Source organism: Rana temporaria, chromosome 2 (genome assembly GCF_905171775.1).
Source record: "Rana temporaria chromosome 2, aRanTem1.1, whole genome shotgun sequence".
NCBI lineage: Eukaryota > Metazoa > Chordata > Amphibia > Anura > Ranidae > Rana > Rana temporaria.
The window spans coordinates 450,201,572-450,220,657 of NC_053490.1; the positions used below are offsets into that span (position 1 = coordinate 450,201,572).

Sequence of the window (19,086 nt, forward strand, 5' to 3'; positions counted from 1 at the left end):
CGCCATTCCATGAGTGTGCGCAATTTTAAAGCGTGACATGTTAGGTATCTATTTACTCGGTGTAACATCATATTTCATATTTTACAAAAAAATTGGGCTAACTTTACTGTTTTTAAATTTTTTTAATTCATGAAACAATTTTTTTCCCAAAAAAAGGCGTTTGAAAAATCATTGCGCAAATACCGTGCAAGATAAAAGGTTTCAATGACCGTCGTTTTATTCCCTAGGGTGTCTGCTAAAAAAAACATATATAATGTTTGGGGGTTCTGCGTAATTTTCTAGAAAAAAAATTATGATTTGTACATGTAGGAGAGAAGTGCCAGAATAGGCCCGGTATGGATGGGTGTATAACTGCCCGGTATGGAAGAGGTTAACCAAAGCCATGTAGCAGAATACATTTTTGCCTACGTTTATGAAGAAATTTTATTCTATTGGATATGTTTTATAACCAAAACTAGAAAATACTTTACCTATATTTTTGGATTTTTTTTTATTTATATAATAAAAAATAAAACCCCTAAGTGGTGATCAAATGCCACCAAAAGAAAGCTCTATTTGAGTGGAAAAAAATGATATAAATGTAATTTGCGTACAGTGTCGCATGACCATGCAATTGCCAGTGCTGAATAGCAAAAAACAGTCTGGTCATGAATGAGGTAAAACCTTCTGGTGGTTAAAATTCATAAAAAAAAAACAAAAAACTGAAATCTTACCTCTGGAAGCTGGGGAATCTGTAACAGACGTTTAAAGTACTGTAGGTTACTTGAACGGTAGAATAAATCTTTCAGCCTGCATAGAAAAAATTAACATATATGAATGCTACCATCCTTTTTGTCCCATCCAATTGTTTTTATATAGACAGATGAAGTTGTATATTTAAAAACATTAATAATTATCTAATGTGTTACAGCTGGATTTTCCTTACTTCTGAAATTGTTCCATAAAGCGATCTCGATGCCCCTGTAATGTGTCTGTGGGGAGGCCTAAAATACACAAAAAATTATCTTAAAACACAGTTTTACAGGGAAATGGTTAAAGAAAACCTGTGTTTTTGTCCATTCAACATAAAGCAACAGGTTAACTTTACTGCTGGCTCCATAAGCTGCTTACACTTGTTTTGACTTTGCTGCCCTGCGACTTTGTTTAGCTGTCAGGAGTGAAGATTAATGTGAAATACTATAAATGGGGTCAGGTGGACTCTGCTTCCTGCAACATGACTGGTACTTGATTATTGATCTTTTGGACAGCCAGCAAGGTCATATTGATGTAGGAAGAAAGTTAATTAGCAAGGAAGAGGTAGATTGAGGGTCAGGTCCCCATTGACAACGTCACGTATGACAAAACACATCTGGAGGAGGTTACGTGCTGACGTCACCACGCTGTTTCGTTAGGCGGACGGGAGTTTGTTTCTAGCTGGCCAACTTTACTATTCTGCACGATTTTAACTTTGAAATGTAAGTGCAACTATTTTTATTAAACAATAAATTAGACAGTATTATGCAATGGTCAGTTTTTTCTTTTTGGGCTGACTGCTGAACAATACAATACGGGCTTACGGATTTATCGGCTTGTGAGTCATTGCAACCATTATCCCTGAGATCTTCAGCACAAGCAAAGGCCTTGGCTGGGCTATAGCCACATGCCTGGTTTGCTTGCTATCTGGTAAGCGAGTTTTCTATGAGATGACAGTGCACTTTTTTGTGAATCAATCACTGGGGTGTTTACTATTGGATGAATCCATTTGCCCTTAGAATCATTGGAACAAGCTTATGCCCTACAATCAATTGATCTATTTAACTGCTGACTGTATTTAGCGTGGCTTCTTCCTATCTATTTATGCTTCGTGTTATATCCCACATTTAGCTGCTGCTTTTGGATTGGTCCATCCGTTTTTATTTAATATTTTTGTCAATTTCTATTTTATTTATACCAGTATTTTTTTTCCTTTTAATAGCACAGTTTTCTTTCCCCCTAGGTGCAAGTATATACAGCAGGCCAGGCAGCTATTTAAAGGCTAACTGCACTTTCACGAGGAAAAAAATAATAAAGAAAAAATAATATAGCGTATACAATTGCGACATACAAAGTCATATTGTAATTGAAAGTTAGTAAAAAGTACTTTTCCTTTTCAATCTGTAGCTCTGCAATTTTCTGTGAATTGCAATGCAATATGGCTACCTAGAGGTACTCTGTAGACAGAATATGTACAGAACGTCCTCCAGCATCATAATTTCCTGCTTGTGAAATTGGCTCACCAATTTTCCCTGAAATCTGCCCTAAGATGCCAGAAGAAGTCAGATTTCAAGCATCCCCTGCAACCAAATTGTTATTTTTGGTGAGATACTGCCAATAGGCAAATCACGTCTAAAATGATGCAGGCCCAGCAGCTTTCCTTATTAGTACCCTGCAGGTGCAACAGCTGATTGATAATTAAAAAAACACTCCCATTATATTCACTTTCCACATGGGCACAGACAAACGCACAGTGATTTATTCAGAATTTTTAAAAGTTAGGAATCTGCAACAACGTTTGTTAAAACCCTTGCAATGTACAAAGATCACCCAGAGGGGAATTGTTTTTTCTCAACAGTGGAGTCAAGCCTCGTACACACGACCGATTTTCCCATCAGGAAAACTGCCATGAGAGGTTTTGGCCAGGAAAACCGGCCGTGTGTATGCTCCATCGCAGTTTTCCCGACAGGAAAACTGTCATAAAAAAAGCTCTCTTTTTTCACGCGGGGATACCCCGCAGTCTTTTTCCAGGCAGTTTTCCTATGTGAAAAACTGCGATGGAGCATACACATGGCGGGGATTCCCAACCAAAGCTCCATCACGGTTTTCCTGTTGGGAAAACCTCTCGTGTGTAGGGGGAAAAACTTATCAAGCAGGTTCTCGGTTTTCCCCTCGGGATTCCCGACAGACTTTTTACCGTCGGGAATCCCGTATGTGTGTACGAGTCTTCACTCTTTAAGTAGACCTGTTACCTTGGGCTATTTAATCACTCCATAATTGCTCACAAGTTACCAGCAGCCTAGCAGATCTAACCCTGAGATGCAGGTTCCTCAGTATACCTCATGCTGAATCCTATTTCTATGGAAAAAAACGCAGGGGGTAGAAAACATGTTGAGGGGTAATGGAGTCTGCAGGGATCTTAAGGAGTTGCAGTGTCCTGGGTAATTACATGTGTTACATGTGTTACAAAATTGGTCAAAGACCATACACAACAGCAGAAAGAAGTCATCCAACCATGATTCAGTGCTAGCATTATTCAAGGGAATTGATGCTTTCTACAATAGAGGCCAAAGAATTAAAAGCTCATGTGTCTGGCATATCTATGTACAGTTGCAAGAAAAAGTATGTGAACCCTTTTAGAATGATATGGATTTCTGCACAAATTGGTCATAAAAGTCACAACAATAGACAATCACAGTCTGCTTAAACTAATAACACACAAAGAATTAAATGTTACCATGTTTTTATTGAACATGCCATGTAAACATTCACAGTGCACGTGTAAAAAGTATGTGAACCCCTAGACTAATGACATCTCCAAGAGCTAATTGCAGTGAGGTGTCAGCCAACTTGAGTCCAATCAATGGGATGAGATTGGAGGTGTTGGTTACAGCTGCCCTGCCCTATAAAAAACACACACCAGTTCTGGGTTTGCTTTTCACAAGAAGCATTGCCTGATGTGAATGATGCCTCGCACAAAAGAGCTCTCAGAAGACCTACGATTAAGAATTGTTGACTTGCATAAAGCTGGAAAGGGTTATACAAGTATCTCCAAAAGCCTTGCTGTTCATCAGTCCACGGTAAGAGAAATTGTCTATAAATGGAGAAAGTTCAGCACTGCTGCTACTCTCCCTAGGAGTGGCCGTCCTGTAAAGATGACTGTAAGAGCACAGCGCAGACTGCTCAATGAGGTGAAAAAGAATCTTAGAGTGTCAGCTAAAGACTTACAAAAGTCTCTGGCATATGCTAACATCCCTGTTAGTGAATCTACGATACGTAAAACACTAAACAAGAATGGATTTCATGGGAGGATACCACAGAGGAAGCCACTGCTGTCCAAAAAAAACATTGCTGCACGTTTACAGTGTGCACAAGAGCACATGGATGTTCCACAGCAGAACTGGCAAAATATTCTGTGGACAGATGAAACCAAAGTTGAGTTGTTTGGAAGAAACACACAACACTATGTGTGGAGAAAAAGAGGCACAGAACAACAACATCAAAACCTCATCCCAACTGTGAAGTATGGTGGTGGGGGCATCATGGTTTGGGGCTGTTTTGCTGCATCAGGGCCTGGACGGATTGCTATCATCGAAGGAAAAATGAATTCCCAAGTTTATCAAGACATTTCGCAGGAGAACTTAAGCTTCAGCTGGTGGACAGATGGCCTTAACAGAAGATGGGTGTTGCAACCGGACAACGACCCAAAGCATAGAAGTAAATCAACAACAGAATGGCTTAAACAGAAGAAAATACGCCTTCTGGAGTGTCCCAGTCAGACGCCTGACCTCAACCCGATTGGGATGCTGTGGCATGACCTCAAGACATCCCATGAATATTGCTGAACTGAAACAGTTCTGTAAAGAGGAATGGTCAAGAATTACTCCTGACCGTTGTGCACGTCTGATTTGCAACTACAGGCAGGGCTGCCATCAGGGGGGTACAGGCACTACACCTGTAAGGGGCCCGATTGTATACTAGTGGCCCGGCCGCCCCCCCCCCCCCATTTTTTGTCTGACCCCCCCCCCACCCTTAGCAGCTTGCGGCAGAGTTTCGCCCCCCCCTTTTTTTTTTTTACGTCTGACTTTAGCAACTCGCGGCAGGAGAGAGAAGAGAAGACTTGACTTGACTTTGTTTTGTTTGTCAGCACCAACCACCCCGTCCCACTTATCATTTGGCGGCAGGAGAGAGAAGAGATGACACTTTCGTTACCACAACACCCCCCGCTTATCATCTTGCGGCAGGAGAGAGGAGGCCCCCCCCCCCCAGTTCTCTGCTCCGGGGGGGCCCTGCCTAAAGCTGTGTTAGGGGCCCCAAAATTCAGGTTCAACTAGTTATTAAATCCAAGGGTTCACATACTTTTTCCACCTGCACTGTGAATGTTTACATGGTGTGTTCAATAAAAACGTGGTAACATTTAATTCTTTGTGTGTTATTAGTTTAAGCAGACTGTGATTGTCTATTGTTGTGACTTAGATGAAGATCAGAACACATTTTATGACCAATTTGTGCAGAAATCCATATCATTCCAAAAGGGTTCACATACTTTTTCTTGCAACTGTATCCTAACAATTTACATCTCTGAACTAGGGAAGTAAAAATGGATGAAATGGGCATAGTAGGTCCTGATCCACCTTATCAATGAAGTGGAGGGATGACTTCAGCTGGTTTTAACATTAAAAGGAAGAGAAACCATGATAAATACAATACAGCCAACAACGAAAATGGAATGAGAATGCATTTTGTGAAGGAAGAAGGGGGGGGGGAAGCTTTATATACCCCTGGTTGCTTTGTACTGCTGTCCCCTTTTAATCAAGTAAATCATAAGACAAGTTATTGATCATGGTGAGGTATGACTGACACTTACAGGAAAAATCTTACCAACTACAGAAAGTGAATTGACAAATTTTATAATTGAGGTTTTCCTGTCAGCCTTCCTTTAAATCAATACAGCTGCAGATATCATACAAACTTGGCCGAGTTACAATTTGAGGAGGAGGTCAAGAAGAATATTTCCCCAATGTATTTCCTGTAGTATTGAGCTTTCTTTACAGTAAAGAGATAGTCAACCCAGTGCAGATATTTGGGTTTTCAGTAGGTGCTAGAAGACTGAATGAGTCGCCAACTTTCAGAGGCATTGGTGTGAGGAGTTCTTTGCTGTTTCCAGGTCTTCCTACCTTTTTTAGCTTAAAAAAAAATGCTAGTGTGCATGGAGCCTTAATCTATATTTAAAATAGCTGTTTTAAACTGACACTAATCAGAGCAGAAGAAAGAATTTGCATTTAGAATACAAAAGAATATATATATATTTTTAAAATAATATTGCCATAAGAAAGTTTTATTTGTCTACAAATCAATGGTATATGTGTTACCTTGGTATTCAAAGGTAAGAAATAAGTTTTTGCTTAATCAAGAGCTGAAATGTAATAATTATTCAGGTCCATAAGCGGTACAACAGGCGCAGGAGCTTTAGTGGTTAATATACAGACACTAGGTGGTGCTGCAGCGGCTGAAATCTATACAGCGCGTCTAAGGCTGGATTCACACTTATGCAGTTTTAGTGCTTTTTGCATTTTCCAGATTTGCACTACAGTCCATTTACCATGGTTTCCTATGGAAAAGGTTCTGTAGTGCAAATCTGCAAAATGCAAAAAGCACTAAAAATGCATAGATAAGAATCCAGCCTTACAGGTGTATAACCGCTCGCCAAATACAGAGCTCATACTAGTAGTTTAACTACTTCAATACAAGGCACTTATACACTTTCCTGCCCAGAGCAATTTTCAGCTTTCAGCACTCTTAGGCCCAGATTCACAAAGCATGTACGCCGACGTATAACAAGTTACGCCGACGTAGGTGCAAATGTGCGCCATCGTATCTGTGCGCCAGACCCACAAACAGATATGCGCCTAAAACCAGGCTACACCCCGCCGACGTATCTTGCTTACGCCGGCGTAGGGTGGGCGTACATTTAGGCTGGGAGCATGGTGCCGCTCCCATTGATTATCCATTCAAACATGCAAATGAGGGAAATACGGCGATTCACGAACCTGCGTGCGCCCGACGCAGGCTACGCGAGGTGTGCGTAAGTTGTACATCCGGCGTAAAGTTATTCCCCATAAAGGAGGTGCAACCCAGCAGCAGACATGCAAAGGTCTGCACCAGGGAACACAAGCCGGCGTATTTTACGTTGGACGTGTGTCTGGCTGGGCGTGGGTTACGTTCACGCCGTACGCAGTGATCCGGCGTAGTTTAGGCAGTTGTTCCGACGTGGTTGTGAGCAGGGGGATGTGTCCACGTCACGGCGCATGCGCAGTTCGTAAAACGTATCTTTCTGCCGCTCGGCCCATCATTTGCATGGGGTCACGATTCATTTGCATGGGTCACGCCCACTTCCACCTACGCCGGCCTGCGCCCTCGAAACCTATGCCACGCTGACGCAGCGTTGGGAGCAATAGCTTACTGAATGCAATGCTTGCCTCTCTGCGCTGCGTTGGCGTAGCGTACATTGGTTACTCTACGGCGGCGTAATGTGCGCCTGCTCTCTGTGAATCTGGGCCTTACACTTTAAATGACAATTGCGCGGTCATGCAACGCTGTACCCAAACAAAATTTTCCCACAAATAGAGCTTTTTTTTGGTAGTATTTGATCACCTCTGGTGTGTTTATTTTTTGCGCTACAAATAAAAAAAGAACAAAAAGTTTTCTTTGTTTCTGTTACAAAACTTTGTAAATAAGTACGTTTTCTCCTTGATTGGTACTGATGAGGCTCCACTGACGGGCACTTATGAGGCAGCACTGATTGGCACTGATGAGGTGGCACTTATATGCAGGACTAATAGGCGGCACTGATAAGCAGCACTGATGGGCACTGATAGGTGGCTGAGAAATACAGCACTGATGGGCACTGATATACAGCACTCATAGGCACTCATAGACGGCACTGATGAACACTCATAGGTGGCACTGATAGGTGGCACTGGAGGGCATGTATAGGTGGCACTGGTTGCCACTGATGGACAGAACTGATTGATGGCACTGATAGGCAGCACTGATCAGAGGCGTTCGCAGGCATCACTGATGGGCACAGAGTGCCATCTCTAATGGACAATGATTGCCATCCCTTGTGTGCTCTAGTGGGCTTACCTGGTGGTCATGGGTGGGCATCCTTGCTAGCCATGGGTGGGCATCCCCGGTTGCCATTTGTGGGCATCCCTGTTGGTCCTGAGTGAGCATCCTCGGGGGGCTGCACTGATAATCAATCAGAACAGACCAACCTGTCAAGAGAGCAGCCGATCGGCTCTCCTCTACTCGCGTCTGTCAGCGCGAGTAGAGAAATAGCCGATACATGGCTTTTCCAGTTTACACTGCTGGACACAGCTGATCATGTGGCAAAGAGTTTCCGTCAGAGGCTCTTTACCTATATCAGAGATGTGGTGTGTCAGACTGATTTTGCACTCTCCAGTTTTAGTAAATCAACAACACACTGACAGGAAAATACAAGGTAACTGTTCAGCCCTGTACACACGGCCGGGAATCCAGTCAGGAAAAAAACATTGGTTTTCCTGGCGGGATTCCTGGCAAGCTTGCCTTTCAAAGCCGTGTATACAGACTGCCACTGGCAAGAATGTGGTGACGTCATTGACCATGACGAGCCTGCGCTCGTCACATTTCGATGCCGTCGCCGCCATCTTGCTACACCCCACACTAACCTTGTATGCCACCTCGCATGCGTCGAAGTCTTATCGAGCATGCGTGGGTTTACCTCGGACAGGTAAGCATACAGACGACCGGTTTTCTCAGCAAGAAACACTGCCGGGAATCCCGACGCGAAAATAGAGAGCAGGTTCTCTATTTTTCCCGGGCAGTTTACCTGTTGGGAAAACTGCTAGGGAGCATATACACGGCCGGGATTGCCTGCCAAATGCTCTCCTGGCAGTTTTCCTGCCCGGAAAACCGGTCGTGTGCACGAGGCTTCAATGTGTACCCAGAAGTTAAACCTCCACAGGCTGGCCTTGCCAAAGCTGTCACAGCCATTCCCACACGTTGCAAAGAATCCCATGCACTCAATGGCTGGAACTTTGGAGACTACCATGATCTATATTATCAAGCATTCCACCAGCCAAAAGCATGGCAAGAATATTATTTTTAATGGTAGAAGTAAATTAAAAAGATTTCCTAGAAGGGAACAATAAAAAGAAACAAAGAAAGGAATTCGATCTGAACTGCTTAACACTAGGCCAAAAACAAAGCTCTTCAATGTTGTTTTTAACTACTGTTCTACTCCTGCTGGTGGCAGTACATCCCAATATAATGTTTTAAAATATTTTGTGAAACTGAGTCAATTAAGAAAAATGGCAAACTTAATTCACTTTCCGGGCTTTGTAATAAAGTTAGTGTGAATATGTTATAAAAGGAACCCTTGCAAAACCAACTGCACAGAGCAGGTAAGAGTCGGTTCACACTAGGGCGACACGACATCCAGCGCGACTTTCAGAGGCGACTCCGACACGACTTGAGCATGAACCACAGGGCGATCTGGGGCGATCTCCAGGACAGGAGACTTTCCAGTGGCCAATCAAACAACAATCAGCTCTAGGGGAGGGAGGGGGAGGGAGAGGTTTGCCTGAGAAATGTATGTTATCTTCCTGGAAAGTTGCTTCAGTTAAGACAGTGATCAGACTTGGATCAGACTTGGAGGCGACTTTCATTGAAATCAATGGGTACAAGTCACCTACAAGTCGGATTGAAGTAGTACAGGAACTTCTTTTGAAGTCGGAGCGACTCGAGTCGTGTGTATTAACACCGCTCCCATTCACTTGCATTGTTTTTCTCGACAGCGCGACTTGGGACGACTTCAAGTCGGATCCCAAGTCGCCCCAGTGTGAACCGGCTCTAAGTATAACATGTTTGTAATTTTTAACAACAAAAAAAAAACTAGATAATGTTATCACTTTAATGTTGTTATGGGAAGCAGCTTCTCTTCTCTTCAGAATACTTACATGAGTGCAGCTTGAAAAGTAATTTCACAGTGTAATCATACAGATGGCTGCAATCTAAGATGACCTGTATGAGAGGAGAGAGGCGGCACTGGCCAGCTGCAGTAACAGACACTGAACGCGACATGTCCAAAGATTTGAAAACTGGAAAGAAATTAGAAAAAGTCATTCAATTTTATTACATACATTCTACTTAGCTACATATTCCCATGATGCCCTGCTAAACTAGGATTTAATAGAATTTCATTTTGAAATTGGAAGGCCAAAGGGGCAACTTTTATTACGTTATTAATCCAGTTTACTGACAGCTATGACATTGTAAATACAGGCTGTGCAATTAGCACCATGTAAATACCTACGGTAAGATGTCTCCATATGTGCATACAGGCTCTTAAAGTATCATTTGCATTAATAGAAAATGGTAAAGTGATTTATATTGATATCCCACCCAACAGCTGTGCATAGACCATGTTGTAAGCTCCTCATTGGTTTCTTTCTCCTGTAACAAAATACTTAGCAGTAGCTTAAGTTGCTTTCCATTTCATTATTCCTCCTTTCTCCATTCATTGGAATAATCTATTGCCTGAGGCCTGCCAACCCCAAAAAAAAAAGAATTCAAGACAATCAAGAAAGGAGGCATGGAGCAAGATGAACACGCTAATTTCTGAAGGTAAAATGTCAATCTGTACGTAGTTTTCACAGCTGCTATCCAGTGATTGTTAGATACCTGTTGCAGGAGAGAGGGAGCAATAAAGAGCTCACAATGGCCTCTATTTACAGGAACTGTTATATGGGATATCATAAGGAATGGCATGAGACACTTTAAATCGCATTGCTTGTCATGTATACACAGTTGTGAATCTTCAAGTGACTTTGGAACATATGCAGATAGAGTATCCGAGTAAGAGGATCCGTTGCTGTCAGTGTGCATCTTTCTAATTTTACAAATTGCTGTTTTCTAATCTGTTTAGCCATGTTTCCTGTCTTTAATTAAAGTAAACTACATTAATAAAGTGCTGTACATAAGCATGCTGAATGTAACTACTTATTATTTTTTTTATTTTTTTATTTCAGATACTTATATAGTGCCGTCAATTTAGGCAGCACTTTACATATACATTGTACATTCACATTAGTCCCTACCCTCAAGGAGATTACACTCTCAAGCTCTTTACACACGATCGGTCCATCCGGTGAAAACGGTCTGATGGACCGTTTTCATCGGTTAACCGATGAAGCTGACTGATGGTCAGTCGTGCCTACACACCATTGGTTAAAAAAACAATTGTGTCAGAACGCGGTGACGTAAAACACAATGACGTGCTGAAAAAAATGAAGTTCAATGCTTCCAAGCATGCGTCGACTTGATTCTGAGCATGCGTGGATTTTTAACCGATGGACGTGCCTACATACGATCAGTTTTTTTCTAACGGTTAGGTATCCATCGGTTAAATTTAAAACAAGATTGCTTTTTTTTAACCTATGGATAAATAACCGATGGGGCCCACACACGATCGGTTTGGACCGATGAAAACGGTCCATCAGACCGTTCTCATCAGTTTAACCGATCGTGTGTACGCGGCCTAAGGCCCCTAACACACATTCATAATTACACATACTAGGGGCAATTTGGACAGGATCTAATTAACGTACCAAAATTTCTTTGGAGTATAAGTTCAGAAAGTAATTTTTTTCCAGTTTGGCAGGTGCGATTACCTTTTTTACAAGTTATCATGCCAGTTAGCTACTGAATGGTATTTAAATCTGGCTAAGGCTCCATTCACACTAATGCTTTTTTTGGTGCATTTTGCAGGAATGCAAGGAAATTTTTTAACATGGTTTCCTATGGAACATGTTCACATCAATGCTTTTTTGTGCCTCTGCAGTTTTGGAAAGGGTCAGGGACTTTTTTTCCTGAAAAAAGCAGCGTTTTGCATGCAATAGAATTCAATGGACCTGCATCCAAAACGCAAGAACCGCGATTTTGCCACGATTTGCGTTTTTTTTTAACTGTTTATAGCTGGTTGTTAAAGGAAATGTAAAAAAATAAAAATTACTGGCTAAAAAAAAACGCAAATCGCGGTAAAAACGCATGTCAAAAAACGCAGCAAGCACTGCAAAAAGCATTGCAAAAACGCTCAAAAGCAACATGCATAGGTGTGAATCGAGCTTTAGAAAACATGCTCCCATAAAAATGCACTAAAAAATGCATAGGTGTGAACCAGGTATTTTTTAGTGCGTCTTCAGTTTTGCAGAAACACACTACAGTCCCTTTAACATGGTTTCCTATGGATGTAGTTCACATCTGTGCATTTTATGGAAAGAGCCAAAGACTTTTTGGTGGTTTTTGGTTCCATAGACTTCAATGAATCAAAAATGTGTATTGAAAAACGCAAAGTGTACCTGGAATATGCAAACTGCAACCTGCACAAGTGTGAATCAGGCCTAAGGCTGTATTCACATCTATGCATTTTTAGTGCTTTTTGCATTTTTCATATTTGCACTATGGTCCAATGGAACGCATTCTGTAGTGCAAATCTGCAAAATGCATTAAAAATGCATAGGTGTGAATCCAGCCTAAATTATTATTGTGTGCTGCTTCTTTATAACTATGCCTCCAAGTGCTTACACTTCCCCATTGGCAGAAAACAAAATGAGTCCAATGAATACTTCAAGCACCTACACAGTGATAAAAGATTAGTAAAGGTAGTGAATTATATTAAAGGAGAAGTATGGGTTTCCAGGTTATTTGAGATTCATACTTACCCCGGTGGATGGAGCATCAGACCGATGCTCCATCTGTCCCCCGCCATCTGTACACTGAGAACCGAGCCATCGAACATCGCCGCTGGCTCGGTTCTCACAGATCCCAGAGAGGAAAGAGGCTGACTATAAATATCAGTCAGCCTCTTTCCTCTCTGCCTCTCCACGCTCATTGGAGAGCTGAGCAGTGGAGGGGTGGGGAGAGGCTTTTTTAGCGGCTCGCTGATACGCTGAGACTGCCATTAATCAGGGAAGCTGGCGGATCCCGCCTGCGGAAGTCGTGATGACGCGCTGCCCTGACTGATGGCAGTGACGTCAGCGGAGTGCTGACTTCAAACCGCTCTCCGCTGAAAACGGGTCACAGGAGTGCAAAACGAATGTGACCCAGAGGAGAAGCGCAGCCGAAAAGCTCAGTCTGGACTTCTCCTTTAACCACTTCAATACCGGCCCGTAGTCATATGACGTCCACAGAGGGGATCTCTTATCCCGGGTGGACATCATATGACGTCCTGGGCTTTGTGGGGGCATATCTGAATGATGCCTGCAGCTAAAGGCATCATTCAGATATCCTTCTCTTCTGTCGGCGATTCTGTGCAACATAAGAATGATCATAGCGCCGGTTCCGCCGCTTAATCGTTCTTATAGGCGGCGGGAGGGGACATCCCCCCTCCTCCAGCCGCCATCCGGTGCTTCTCCGGGCTGTCCCGTGCCATCGGGGGCCAGCGCTGGCAGGAAGCATAGAGATGACTGGTGACCAGATGGTCACCAGTCATCTCTATGACCGTCGGAGGACACGGCGCGATGTGATGACGTCACGCCCGGGTCCCCGTAAGTAAACAAAGCCACGATTGTGGCTACTAAGCAACAGTAATCATGAGATCGGTGAATTTTTTTCACCGATCTCATGCTTTCCAGCCTGGAAGGTCTTATTGACCCTGCATCTCTCTATAAAGAGGACCTGTCACACACTTTCCTATTACAAGGGATGTTTACATTCCTTGTAATAGGAATAAAAGTGATAATAAAAAATAAAAAATAAAAAAGTGTAAAAAAATAAATAAATATGTAAAAAATTATTAAAACGCCCCTGTCAGGGAGCTGCGGTGGCTCAACGCGATTGGCACTGTGCTGATAAGCCATTCACCTCTGCAGCTAGGGGTTCGGATCCCGGTCTCGGCTACATGTGAATTGAGTTTGGTGGTCTCAGCTCGGCTCCCGGTGGGTGTGCTATGCGAGGTAAGCCTGCGCTTAGTACGCCCACCCCCCTCCCACAAAAACCACCACACTTGCACGCACTCGAAATTGGGTTAACATGCACGCACTTTGACCACGCGGTCTCTAAAAAAGAGAGGCGAAGGACTAACAGGGCTGGTTGAGCGGGTAAATCCTCTCACTCCCTTATAGGGAGTCCCTCTGCCCCGTTGGGCTTCAAAGTGGAGCAGGTAGGGCGGGCTGTGTGGGAGGACCCCCTCACACACCCGCCATTGCCACCCGGGGCATGGAGAAAGGTGGCAGATTGCCTCTGGGGGAGGCCTGCCTACTCCCAACTTCTGCAGTCCGGCTCCTCTCTCGAGTACACGCACAAAATACACTTTAAAAAAAGAGAAAAAAAAAACGCCCCTGTCCCCGGGAGCTCACGTGCAGAAGCGAACAAACACGCAAGTCCCGCCGACATATGTAAACGCCGTTTAAACCACATATGTGAGGTATCGCCGCATGCGTTAGAGTGCCAGCAACAATTCAATTTTTTTTTTTACATTTCCTTTAACAACCAGCTATAAACAGGTTAACCAAAAAAAAAAACGCAAACCGTAAAAACGTGGTACTTGCGTTTTGGATGCGGGTCCATTGGATTCTATTACATGCAAAACGCTGCTTTTTGCAGGAAAAAAAACCCTTTCCAAAAATGCAGAGGCACAAAAATACATTGATGTGAACATGTTCCATAGGAAACCATGTTAAAAAATGTCCCTGCATTTCTGCAAAATGCATCAAAAAATGCATTAGTGTGAATGGAGCCTTAATCATTCTCACCGTTTTTAAATACATAATGAGCATATTCTGGGCCAGTAAATACAGTCTTCTGAAAATGAATATTTATATTCATTTATATTTATAGTATGGACACAGAAAATTAACATATAGAGCATAAGACAGTTAGTTATAAATCCAATAGAATCATCAATTCACATCAGGCATGCGGGTAGGAGGGTGTACTTAGCATGACTCCTGGGATGTATGACAATTTTGGTTTAACAATATATTGTTAAAACAAAATGTTTATATACAATTTTGATAATGTTCATACAGGTCAATAAGTAGTAAAAAAAATTAAAAAAAATATCTGACATGTTCTTTAGAGTAACAAAATCCTCCTGATGAAGACCACCAATGTAGGGGTCAAAATGCATTGAGGTTTTTTTTTTTCTATTTTCTGTCAAAATGCATTGAGGTACTCATATGTAATGTACGAAAATAACGCATTAACATCTTTGTAAGGCCCCTTTCACACTGAGGAGTTTTTCAGGCGGTACTTCGCTAAAAATAGCGCCTAAATACCGCCTGAAAAACGCCTGCCCAGCCTTCTCAATGTGAAAGCCCGAGGGCTTTCACACTGAGGCGATGCGCTGGCAGGAGAGAAAAAAATCTCCTGCAAGACGCATCTTTGGAGTGGTGAGAGGAGCGGTTTGTGTACCGCTCCTTCACCGATCCTTCCCATTTAAAACAATGGGAAACTGCGGGCGGTATTAACCCTTTATCGGCCGCTAGCGGGGGTTAATACCACACCGCTCGAGGTCGAATCCCGCGGCAATTCAGACGGTATAGCGCCGCTATTTTTAGCGGTGCTATACCGCCACCGCGCCTCCCGCCCCAGTGTGAAAGGGGCCTAAATGTAAATTTTTATCATTGATGGATATTGTTTGTTGTTCTATATTCCAACCAGAGCTCATATTTAAAAATTTCTGGAAATAATCTGTATTTTGCACTTTTAATAATAAAATATTGAAAATCATTTACAATTTGATGGTTATTTTGCTGCTAAAAAAAACAAAACCCCTTCCATTCTTTGACAATTTTGGTCTAGGCCAGTAACCAGGAAGCAACTGAAGAAATGTAAAAAAAAAAGAAGGTTAAAACATTTGAAGGAGAAGTCCAGTCAAAGCTCGTTTGCCTGGGCTTCTCCTATGGATCACAGGAGTGCAGTTCATTTTGCACTCCTGTGACCTGTTTTCAGCAGACAGCGGTCTGAAGTCTGCTCTCTGCTGTCACAGAAACCAGTCCAGGCACCGCGTCATCCCGACAATGGGAGTCTTGAACCGCCAGGTGCCCCGACTGACACCCGTCTCAGCCTCTCAGCGGGCCGCCACTCCCCGCCCCTCCACAGCTCAGCGCTCTAATGAGCGTAGAGGAGCAGAGAGGAGAGCTGCTGATTAACAGTCAGCAACTCTCTGCTCAGATGAGCTGTGAGAACTGAGCCATCGGCGATGTTCAACCGCTCGGTTCTCGGTGTAGAGGCGCTGGGGGACAGATGCAGCATCCACCTAGGTAAGTATGATTACGGAAAAAAAAACTTCTCTTTCAAATATAATATGTTTTTCTATCTACTTACTAATGCTAGCAGCAGAGCTTTTTTTCTCAGAAAATAGGTGCAGGAACTCAACCACGACCCCGTTCAGATTTCACAAACAGTAGAAGGGTGTTAAAGAAGCATTAAATACCAGGATTGCATTACATACAGAGTGCAGAGTTCAGGGGGGTTACACACAGAGTGCAGAGCTGTCACTTGTAAACACAGAAACCAGACTTCTGTGTTTATAAGTGATTGTGGTGAGCAGACACCAAAGGATCTGAGCCAAAGGTGGTGGAACTGAGTTCCCTCAAGTTCCCCCTGAAAAAAAGCCCTGGCTAGCAGTATAAGGATTAAACATTGTAAATGTTGACTGACAGAGCTTAGTTCCTCTTTAACATAAAATAAAAAAAAATCCAATAAGGAAAGTAGGATTTTCTAATACTAGTCACAGCAGGTGACCTTGGACTTTAAGTACAGAAATCTCACCAATATAGTCCCCAAGAAATATATTAAAAAAAGCATCTACCAAGAACTGAGGGCCAGATTCAGGTACAATTGCGGCCGTGTAACGTAACCCATTTACGTTACACCGCCGCAAGTTTTCAGTGTTAGTGCCCGATCCACAAAGCACTTACCTGTAAACTTGCGGCGGTGTATCGTAAACACGTCCGGCGCAAGCCTGCCCAATTTAAATGGGGCGTGTACCATTTAAATTAGGCGCGCTCCCGTGCCGGACGTTCTGCGCATGCTCCGTTCGCAATTTTCCCGACGTGCTTTGCGCGAAATTACGGCGGAACGACGTGTTTGTGAATCGCAACAGTGCGTAACCCCCGAAAAGAAAAATTCAAAAGCGTCGTGGGAACAACGGGCATACTTTAACATGGCGGAGTAATTCTATACCATGTTAATAGTACCCCTAACTTTGCGACGGGAAACTAAGACTTGCGCCGACGTAACGACGGGAAAAACCTTTGTGGATCGGCGTAACTGCTAATTTGCATACCCGACGCTGGAATACGATGCGAACTCCACCCAGCGGCGGCCGAGGTATTGCATCCTAAGATCCGACGGTGTAAGACAATTACACCTGTCGGATCTAAGGGCTATCTATGCGTAACTGATTCTATGAATCAGTCGCATAGATACTCTGAGAGATACTACGGCGTTTCAGAGAAACGCCGTCGTATCTCTTCTGTGAATCTGGCCCTGAATTATCAGTTTCATGTGGACTGACTCGTTCAAAAACATCTATCTTGCTTGACCATTTTGCTTGCTGTGAATGACAAATACACTTCAAACATTCCATCCTCAGTCAGTTTTAATCAGTTAAAAAAAAGCCCTGCTCTCGGAGGTCTGCAAACGAAGTGTCACACTATACAGTTCCCACCTACATGTTGTATCTGGCATATGGTGCAGGAAGGTGTGACATTACATGTAACATACACCTTACGAAAATGGTGCTGGGCTATTATGTAACAATACACAGCAAGGTGCAACTTCCTATCTCATTGCTGCATAATAATTTCCATGTCACAATCAGATATTCTAGCGGTCAGAGGAAGGAAAGGGCTTGACTTTGGTAACATTGTGAGCACAAGTTCCCTATTCTAACAGCTGCTGGCAGGACCCTTAGAGGCACGCTCATTGGAATACAAGACATTATTATTCTCTGCCTCTGAGGCCGGGTACTAACGAGCAAACATGTATGATGAAACCGGTCCGTCGGACCGTTTTCACCATACATGTCTGCCAGAGGGCTTCTGTACGATGGCTGTACTAACTATCGTACAGAAGTCCGCGCGTAAACAATATGCGGGGCGTGTCCGCGTCGTCGCCGCGACGATGACGCGGCGACGTGGGCGGGCCTGCCATTTAAAGGCTTCCACGCATGCGTCAAAGTCATTCGACGCATGCGAGGGACGGCGGGCGCTCGGACATGTACGGTAGGTCTGTACTGACGACCGTACATGTCCGATCGGGCAGGATTCTAGCGGACGGTTTTAAAACACGTCCAGGAATATTTGTCTGCTGGGAAAAGGCCCGGCGGGCAAATGTTTGCTGGAATTCGGCCCGCTCGCGCCTACACACGACCGAACATGTCTGCTGAAACTGGTCCGCGGACCAGTTTCAGCATACATGTTTGGTCGTGTGTACGGGGCCTAAGGCTCCATTCACACTAATGCTTTTTTTGGTGCATTTTGCAGAAATGCAAGGAAATTTTTTAACATGGCTTCCTATAGAACATGTTCACATCAATGCTTTTTTGTGCCTCTGCGTTTTTGGAAAGGGTCAGGGACTTTTTTTCCAGCAAAAAGCAGCGTTTTGCATTCAATGGACCTGCACCTAAAACGCATTTTGCCGCGATTTGCGTTTTGCATTTTTTTGCATAGCTGGTTGTTAATGGAAATGTAAAAAAATAAAAATTACTGGCTAAAAAAAAAACAAAAAAAAAAACGCAAATCGCGGTAAAAACGCACGTCAAAAAAAGCTCAAAAGCAACATGCATAGGTGTGAATCGAGCCTTAAACGCAGTGAGGTTAGCCAAAATGTCAGAATCCTTAGCCAACCTCCACAGCTAAGTGTACACTAATATTTTAAGCCTACTAATAGTACTAAGTATCTACAACATTGAATTGAATTTGCACACCAGAGCCAAGTGGTTCTTCTACTAATTGAGCATAAGTAGCTACAACATTAAAGAGGATCCCTGCCCCAAACCAGGAAGGGTCTTTATAGAAAACTGTATCAATTCTTGGTTTATAATAATTGGCTTTCTGACTCTATGAATCCTAATAAGCTCTGTGGCCCCTATTGCATCTAGGGCCGAAACAACAAATCGATTAATCGACAACTAATCGATTATGAAATTAATCGATTACCATTTTCATAATCGAGTAATCGGCCAGTAACATAATGGGGTTAAAAAAAAAAAATTGGCCTTTTATAGTACAAAAACAGCAAATCGCTACGATAAATATAACTTTCACTGTCCAACAGTAAAAAATTAACCCCTTACAGTAG

The 19,086-nt window shown here is 43.1% G+C and overlaps 1 protein-coding gene across 2 annotated transcripts in view; it reads right to left on the reverse strand.

Moving 5' to 3' along the window:
* The window catches only part of HIP1 (huntingtin interacting protein 1), a 190,684-nt gene that overhangs the window by 77,963 nt on the left and 93,635 nt on the right, over positions 1-19,086 (reverse strand). For both annotated transcript variants that reach the window (XM_040338493.1, XM_040338492.1), the window contains 3 exons: positions 9,735-9,875; positions 926-983; positions 714-789 (listed from right to left, as the gene is read on the reverse strand). In XM_040338493.1, coding sequence (XP_040194427.1) covers positions 714-789; positions 926-983; positions 9,735-9,875 — 275 coding nt within the window. The remainder of the gene's footprint in view (positions 1-713; positions 790-925; positions 984-9,734; positions 9,876-19,086) is intronic.